General features: G+C 29.9%; 2 protein-coding genes across 2 annotated transcripts in view; both read left to right on the plus strand.

The window, feature by feature from the left end:
• LOC111406614 (zinc finger with UFM1-specific peptidase domain protein) overlaps positions 1-4,235 on the plus strand; it is a 14,972-nt gene extending 10,737 nt beyond the window's left edge. Inside the window, exon 7 of the mRNA XM_023036003.1 lies at positions 4,141-4,235. Within this exon, the coding sequence (XP_022891771.1) occupies positions 4,141-4,235 (95 nt within the window). The remainder of the gene's footprint in view (positions 1-4,140) is intronic.
• Positions 3,962-9,012, plus strand: LOC111405671. Its single transcript, XM_023034665.1, has 7 exons — positions 3,962-4,445; positions 4,992-5,047; positions 5,263-5,861; positions 6,495-6,635; positions 7,485-7,749; positions 8,128-8,403; positions 8,723-9,012. The coding sequence occupies exons 1-5, from the start codon at positions 4,431-4,433 to the stop codon at positions 7,616-7,618; spliced, it is 945 nt and encodes a 314-aa protein (XP_022890433.1). The 5' UTR covers positions 3,962-4,430; the 3' UTR covers positions 7,619-7,749; positions 8,128-8,403; positions 8,723-9,012.
• The last annotated feature ends 6 nt before the right edge of the window (positions 9,013-9,018 follow it).

Raw genomic sequence — 9,018 nt, forward strand, 5'->3', positions numbered from 1 at the left:
TATCTTCTATTGATATAATACTATAAATAGATTATTTGTCTGAGATGTATTCATCTAATTGTATTAAATCTTCATTAGTACATTCTATTAGTGTACTTTTCTTATCATAATTATTTATTCTTTTTGGACAAGTTTTAAATAAATGTTCATTACTATTACAAACATAATAACTAAGTCTATTTTTATAAGTTCTTTCTGGTTTAAATTTCCTAACATGTCTTTTTTCATCTAAATATGGTTTTCTTTTATTGGATTTTCTTAAAATGTCTTTTATTATTTCTTTCTTTATTACCAAATTTATTTTTTCTTGAATTAGAGGTTTCATAAGTTTGTGGGGTAAAAATATCTTTACAGAATTTATAATCTGTCTTTTTAAATTGTTTTTGAATTTGTAATTCTACACATTTATCTTCTAGATATCTTATTACATGTTGTATTCTTTGTCCTATACTCCATTGTTTTTCTAGTTCTTCCTTTACTGATGCTAAATTATTCCATTTGTCTGTTATTTCTAATCCTAATGGTCCTGGTAATTTATGAAATAGTTTATTACCAATTTCTTGATTAAATGTATTTCCTGATATTGAAATTAAATAATGATATTCATTTAAAAACTTTTTAACATATCTTCCTTTAGTCCATTTATAAAGACTAAGTTGTTCTAAATCTTTCATAACTTTTCTTTGTATACTCTTATGTCCTAAATTTGGGTCTGCTCCTATTATTAATATTTGTATTTTATTGACAAAATTATATGGATTACTTCCCATATTAATTAATTGTTCAAATTCTTCTTTCTTTTCTAATTTAAATGTTTCCCACATAGCTTTTACACTTTCTCCTAAGAATGTTTTTAAATATCTATACATATCTAAAGCTTCCATTTCCTGAAAATCTCTAATATAATGTCCTATTATAGTATTTTTCCATACATCTATTACATTATTCCATATCTGTGGATCATGTGCTGTAATATTTAGAATTTGTGCTTTATGGTCTGATTAGAATTCTATTTTCTTTTCTAAGGGTCTTTCACTTCCTCTTACTATATATTTTCCTTCTGTATTGTTATATAAAGGATAAGCTCCTCTTTGGCGAAATCCTCCACCATAAACCATTGCCTCATGTTTGATTGTTTTATCAAAAGGAGTATCACTAAAAGTTCTGTATGTATTAGAATCTTCCATAAGTTCTTTTGTATAACTTAAATATGAATTTTCTGAATCATTATCTTTTTTAATAATTCCTATCCTTATATTTTGTTCTTGATCATAATATAAATATTCAGATTCTGTTATTATCTTATTAAGATACATTTGATCTTCAAGTTCCAAAAATTCTTTCTTATCTAAATTTATTCCTAATTCTTTTGGATAAATTATTCTATCTAATTCTTCATCCATTAATTCTATATGAACTTGATTTTGGAATGGTTCATTTTGTTCTTCTTCAGGATTAGTTTCTTCTTCAAAATCATTCTGTATTTGTACCTGATTATAATCTAAAAATTTTAAACTAGTTCTTCCATAAATATCTTTATAAGTTAATGCTTCCTGTGGTGCTATAGTTATTTCTTGATTTTCTAAAAATTTATCCAAATCCCATTCTAATCATGCCAATTGTTCTGATGAATATTCTTTAGGTTTAACCATATTACTTCATTTACTAATCGTTAAATTTACCACTTTATCTATGTAAATTTTATATTTTGTTTGAGAATTATTTGAACATCTTCCTAAAAATCCTATACTAATTAATAAATTATCTCCACTTTCAACTTCTTCATATCCTTTTGTTTGAATTCCTATTTTAATTTTTTCTGAAAAATCTTTAATGGTTAATAAAAAATCTGGATTACAATAAATTATTCCATTATTATTATTCATATCAACTTCTGTACTAGCAATCATACTTTTATCTATATTATTAATTCTTTCATCATATATAGTAACTAAAACTTTACATCCTAAGTTCTTTCTCATTAATCCTTTTATTCCTATAACTATTAATCCTAAATGCATGAATCTAAAATTTTTCTTTTTTAATTCTCTCTTAGAATTTTCTGATATTAAATTTAATTTTCTTACTTGATTTCCTATACACTGAACAGATACTTCTCTACTATGTCTGAAAAATTGTGTTCTTGTCTCAAAAATTCCTTTATTATATAATATTTCTGGGTTAAGAATTCTTAATCCATTAATTTGAAATCTTAAATAATCTTGTTGAGAATCTATAATTTCTTCTATATTTTGATTATATTGTACTGGTCTATTTAAAACTCTTTCTATTATGTTTCTGCTTATACTTGAAGTACTATTTCTAGATGTAGATGTTTCTTCGCTTATTGTTCTAGATCTTCCTAGAAAAGGATTTGTATTCATTTTGGAAATTTATACTCTTTAGGTAATCTTTTAGTTACTTTTTCTTTTCCCGTTTCTCTAAAACTTAAATTTTCTAATGTATTTGTTAAAGCTTTTAAACATTTTTCTACACTTGATGTTGATGTTATTTCTATTTCTTTAGAATCTAAAATTCTCTTTATTTCAGTTAAATCTACTTTAGATGGTATTTTTTCTAATTTAGCAAGTTTTTCTAAATACTTGAATTTTGATTTTTAATATAATCTAAAGATTCTTTTATATTTCTAATTTCTTGATCTCTAACAGTAATATTTTTTTTTATAATTTCTAAATAATTAATTTTCTTTTTATTTTCAAATTCTAAATTTTTTGATAAATTTATGATTAAGTCTATTAAACAATTCTGATTTGGATCTTCTGAAAATAAACTATGTAATTTATGCTTATTTTCTAAATTACACTTAATTATATTATTATCAACTGTTTGTACTTTTTTACTGATATTACTTAAATCTAAGTCTAAATAATCAAACTGTCTTTTTGTATCCAGAGTTCTAATATATAAGAGATTTCTTTTAGAATATAAATATGTTTATATTCTTCTACTAACAATCTTTTTACTAAATTTTCTCTTATTTCAACAGGTACGTTTCTAACAATTCTTAAAATTTCTAAAATTTCAATTAAATCTTTACTATATGTTCCTACTATGTTGTCTTCTTCAAAGTAACCACAAATATCTAAGCTATATTTTACTTGATAAGTTAATCTTTTATTATTCCTTAAACCTGTAAGTTCTAATATCATAAACTCTTTTTGTGTGTGTGTGTGTGTGTGTGTGTGTGTGTGTGTGTGTATATATATATATTTGATTATATATATATTTGATTAAAGGGAGTTATATGCATCAAATTTCTTGACAAGTAATCCATGTAGTTATCATTAGTAGTGTATTTAACGTCAAGTTTGTTGAGATGTTTCATGGTTGGTAATAATCAAACAAATAATAATGAATGATTGTATCGTACACTATTTTATATATATAACAACATGGATTATACATATATATATATATATATATATATATATATATATATATAATCCATGTTGTTATCATTAGTAGTGTATTTAAGGTCAATTTTGTTGAGATGTTTCATGGTTGGTAATAATCAAACAAATAATAATGAATGATTGTATCGTACACTATTATTATTGCAAAATGGACAGCCATTTCTTTAATTATTTTTCCTCTTCATTAACATGAGAATTGTCATTAAAATATAATAAAGATTGGGTACTTTAATGATTTTGAGAAATATTTTTGATTACTATTATTTGAGAAAAATAGAATTTTGAATAGCAATATTTAGAAGAATATATGATTAAAAAGCATGTAAAGATTTTAAATTTATGTATAAAATATTTTATTAAATGAATGTGATTGAAAATGTGTATGCAGAAAAATAAATTTAAAAATAATGATTGTCGACCGTACATTTTGTTAAAGATTAATTTGATCTAATTTAACATAACGAATATGATTTCTCCGACCAATGTACACCCTGACCCTACACTGAGCACTACTTCTGACTAATAAAACATACTCAGCCAATCCAAGATCGACGCTCACGGCTTCTCAGGGGATTAAAGAATCTTGTGGCCCCCACAGTTTTTTCTTTTTTTTAGCTGAAGAATTGGAGGATTGCTCTACTTCACTATTCAAACAACGGACTAACATTTCTTTAGTAATCTGCAGATTTTCTTGTTTTTCCTCCAGATTGTAAAAATAATCCGGTGTTACTTTTCTATTATCATAATACATACCCATGGAAAGAGGAGAGCAAAATTGGGATCAACAAGAAGAGGAGGTAGAAGAAAATGAGGTTGCTTTGTTAAGAAGATCAAGTACTTTCAACAATGGGCATGCAAATCGGACATCAGACATTGCAAATAGACCCGAGAATGAGTCAATCTTTGTTAACGGGCAAAGAAACGAGGAGCTTAACGGGATTCTTGAAAATGAAGCAGAAGCAAAAGATGGTTTGAAATCAGAAAATTCCTTTTACTATGATAAAGATGAAGGTTCATAACGTGCTTTAGGATTCTGAATCTTTATTGTTTATATAATTTGATAGCTTTTGGTTTTCTTTATCTTAGATTTGTTTAATTTATAATGCGCTACAGTTTACTGAAGGTGATTGGGTTTTGTATTTTCTTGGAAAATTGCATGTGTTCAGTCATGAATATGGTCGTTGATACCAAACGAAAATTTGTAAAAGAGTTGAACAAAAGCATCAACAATAATGAAATGTGTGCCTTGTTTAGTACAATCATAGTTTGTGAAAGAGGATAATGGTTTGCTAAAAAGGAAAGTGTGGGCATTCGAGTCTAAAATTGGAGAGCAGATCTGGAAGGTGCAACGGTTTGATCTTTTCATTTAATTAACTATAACTGAATTTAACCGAATAAAACAGATTTTCGACCAGCAAAATAGGGGGCTGATTTCAGGTTGTTAAAATTATGTTTTTTTAATTATTTTGCAATTTGTTAAGTTTGAAATACACTGTGCTTGATGAGCTTCCTCCACATTTACTCTATATCTAGCTAATTTCCAAATCTTGTCAACAGGTTAATCCTTCCTCCGATGCTCGCCCAGTTTCATTACCTTATACAACGGACTGCTGGTAAAAGATCAACTTGCTTGACATTTCTCCTGAGTTATTTCTGATTTCATTTTCTTTATATGAATTTGACAGGATTTGTCAATACTATAATTGCAATTACTTTGGCCTAATTTATATTCCGGATAGCTTTTTAAGTTTTTATTCTTTTCATTAAATTGTATAGCATTGTATTCTAGATTTATACTTGCATGTTTACATTTAACAATTAAACTCAGGTTTGAACCTCATTCTGGAGAGCAACTAGTCAAGAAAAATCCTGCAGACAGATCAGACTTATTAGCAGGGAAATTTTTTGTTCAGAAGAATTCTGTTTCTATAGTAAAGGATCGATATGAAGGAGATCAAGAGTATGACAACTTGTCAATTTCAAGTTCTCGGCCAACTGAAATATTATATCAAGCACATGACACAACTTATGAGTCTTCGAAAGAGATAAAATGTACTGACAATTACTTGATAAATGCAGACGATCTGGAAGTTGGGGATTTAGATGTTGATAGAGTACTACGAGAGCAGACAACACATGATTTATATTGTCCTAATTGCAATTCATGTATCACCAGAAGGGTTATTCTTCGCAAAAGAAAACGTACTGTTCGACTTTCTGATGAGGAGGGTATACGTAGCAAACTAGGAACTGCAGCCAACTCCAAGTCGGATGCTCTCTCTGCCCAGGAAACCAGTAATCAAGGTCATCCAACAGATGATATTGGTGTAAATTGTCGTCCAATGCCAATAGCAGATGACCATGTTCATGACAGAGGGCCTGATTTATTCAGATGCTTATCATGCTTTAGCTTCTTCATTCCAATAGGTAGGAATTTATTCGCGTGGCTCAGAATTTAGAAAGTATCAAATTTATATGTAGGCACTTTATATATATGCTGTGGGATGGGACACGCTAATAAACGTCAAAACATGTTATGATAGTTCGCTGAGAGGCAGCGAGATGGCTCCGGTCATTGTTTCCATGTCTATTTGCTTTTTTAACTGATATGTGAAGGCCAAACCTACTTGGACCATTGTATCTCTAGAAACTTTCAATGCACTCAAGGATTGAGAGTGGAGAAAAATTTATGTATCTAAATTATCTTCAACAAGCCTCCTAGGCTAGATTCATTTTTTAAATCGAAGGCCACATGTGCAAAACTTTTACAAATGAGTGACAGTATGACTTAAGTCAAAGACTTTTTATCTGTTCTAATAGCATGTTGAACCACCTCATATGAAAACTTGCGTGCGGTTAGAGCATGATTCTAGTTATTTATTTAAATTCTCTTTAATGGCATTGTAATGATTGTAATATGATACAGTAAAGCCCAAGTCATTGCACTCAGCATATGATAGGTACATTTTGCTAATAACGACCTGCTACTGAAAATCTATGTGCATATCCAGTTTCTATTTTAATATCTTCAAGAACTCAACCTTTCTTCTGGACATTCAGGGAATGGGTTTAATCTGTTCCGAATATTTGGAGAGAATGGTGCCCAAGAGAATGTACGGGATGAGCAAATACCAAGTATGAAAAAAAATTGGTTGGCGTCTATATTTGCATCAAATAAGAGGGAAACATCAGGTGAACAAGGTATTGTTTTTCAATTACCAAATCAAATTTCTTACATATGAGGCATGGTACCTTTGCCTATGTTGTAGGGAGTTTATAGAATGATGCCTTTTTTATAAGTTTTGAAATATGTTCCCCCTTTTCTGTTAAAATTCCTGAATGATGGGAGGAGAAACCATGTTAAATATAGGAACTTTCTAGGACAGTTAAAGAAGATGTCAATCGAGAAGGATCTCCTGCGCATAGTTTGATGCAAGATCAGTTTTCCCTCAACAGGAAATTTATAAAACTAGAATAAAACATTGTATAGGAGACTTTAACATGGTACAATAAAGATGCAAAATGAAGTATGGTTGTTGTTTGAGAGCAAAATTCTGAAGTCATTAAACTTAATAAAATAGCGAACTGTCAATTCATTGAATAATTATACTACTCGAGAATGGAAGGGGCTTTGGTTAACGTGCTTTATATGCTGATAAAAATAAAACATTGAGAAGGGAAAGATTGAAGCTGATCTTCCAGTCCTCTTGCAGATGTAGAAATCACATCCTCAGAACTAAGCATGTTTAACTTAGTCTGAAGAAAATGTAATAGTACTTTTTTATATAAGAGTTGAACTTCAGAAAACCTAAGCTTCAAACTAAAAGTTACTTTTACTCTCCTTTTTTGTGGCAAACATGTTTCTTAAAAATGTTACTCAGAAGTAACTTTCAAGCCTAGACATATCTTTGTCTAAGCTTAAAAGTAACTTGTTAGTGACTTGCTCTTTTTAGTCTTAGCCATAAAAGCTCTACATCTTTTACTTGTCAAAGAGAGTATTATGAATTAAATGTGACAGTATTTAGAATTCAGAGCTGCTTTCCCCTGCAGGAAGTAGTCTTGGAGGTGATGAACGAAAAAGTGATATTGGACTCTTCCCATCACCCGACCTCGATTATCAGAGTGGTAAGTTTTCATTGATGCAAAAGGTTCTTCACAACCTCATGTTTCAGAAGGAAGTGTAAGCACAATGGGATCAGTGAGTCTGTGGAAGGCAGAGAAACGATTCTACCTTCTTCAAAACAAGAGCGTGAATCCGGAAATGGGATAGTTTGTGCAGAAGGCAAATCAGATAATGCAACAACTAATAAGAAAGGTATGGAAAGCATTGAACATTTGCTGTTATAGTCCAAATAATCCCTCATTAAATGTTGAGGTATTCAAAATTTCTTCTCTTCAAGTAGGAATTTAGCATTGCCCAGTAAAATTCTTTTCGCAGAGCACTTAGTGATGAACAAAATTTTAGCTTATTTTCTTTATCTACTTTGGCATGTTTGTGTACTCAGAGCACCCAGGAATGTTTGTGTACTAGACAAGACTGGACATTGTAATGAACAAAATTTTAGCTTATTTTCTTTATCTACTTTGACATTATACTTTATTCAATCCTCCTTATCAAACACGCCACGAGTGACTTCTTTATCATTCTATGAATCTATAAGTGAACTTTTTATTTTTCCCTGTGGTATAACAGATTCTACAGTTGAATGGTTTGAAGTAGATGCCAACAATCAAATGAAGGAATCGAATTTTACCATCGAAGTTCAATATAATCATGAAAGTGGTGCACCAGTAACAATGCCTTGTAACTGTATTCAAGTTTCTATCGAAGATTCTTCACAGGATACTACCTCTGATTCTCAACAAGGTGGATCGAAGTTACTGATTTTTTCAAATGAGAAAACTGTGACTCTTAAGGAATCAGACAACAGCCAAATACCCGATCACACAATACAAAAAATAAAGGCAGGTTAGATTATGACTTCAGAAGGTCATTTTTGTAATGATAGACTGACAGGAAAACACTGTCCAGCCTGCTAAATTTCATCATGGCAAGCCTTTTATTATTTATAGGGATAAAAAATAATAATAATAAATAAATAAATCCAATATTTGAATATTGATATGTTTTCTTGCTTGTTGCCCCCATCTGCTGTAAGCGATTCATCTCTTCTCCTTTAAAGCGAGAAGTTGCCCATTAGAACTGCTTCTTTACTTATAAAACAGGGTGTGCATATGAATTAATTATTACAGTTTACTCAGAATTCATAGCCATCTTTCACATGCAGGAAGTAGTCATAGCCCAGATGAAGGGAAAAGTGATGTTGGACTAATACCACCAGCTGACCTCCTGGATTATCAGAATGGTAACTCGTCATTGATGCAAAAAGGCTCCTCACTAGCTCAGGTTTCTGAAGGACGCATAAGCACTAACTGGGCCAGTGAGTCTCTGGAAAGTAGAGATAAGATTCTACCTTTTCACTTGGAAAAGTAACAATTGGTGTAGAAAATAAATCAGATAATCTGATAACGAAGAATAAAGGTGCAGATTGAAATTGAACTCCTGCTTTTATAGTCAGAAAAT

The sequence above is a fragment of the Olea europaea genome, chromosome 12 (genome assembly GCF_002742605.1).
Source record: "Olea europaea var. sylvestris chromosome 12, O_europaea_v1, whole genome shotgun sequence".
In the NCBI taxonomy this organism is placed as follows: Eukaryota; Viridiplantae; Streptophyta; class Magnoliopsida; order Lamiales; family Oleaceae; genus Olea; species Olea europaea.

Coding starts and splice junctions, on each gene's coding strand:
- LOC111405671 (XM_023034665.1), top strand. Junction 5,048..5,262: donor CCTTATACAACGGACTGCTG/GTAAAAGATCAA, acceptor AATTAAACTCAG/GTTTGAACCTCATTCTGGAG. Junction 6,636..7,484: donor GGAAACATCAGGTGAACAAG/GTATTGTTTTTC, acceptor TTTCCCCTGCAG/GAAGTAGTCTTGGAGGTGAT.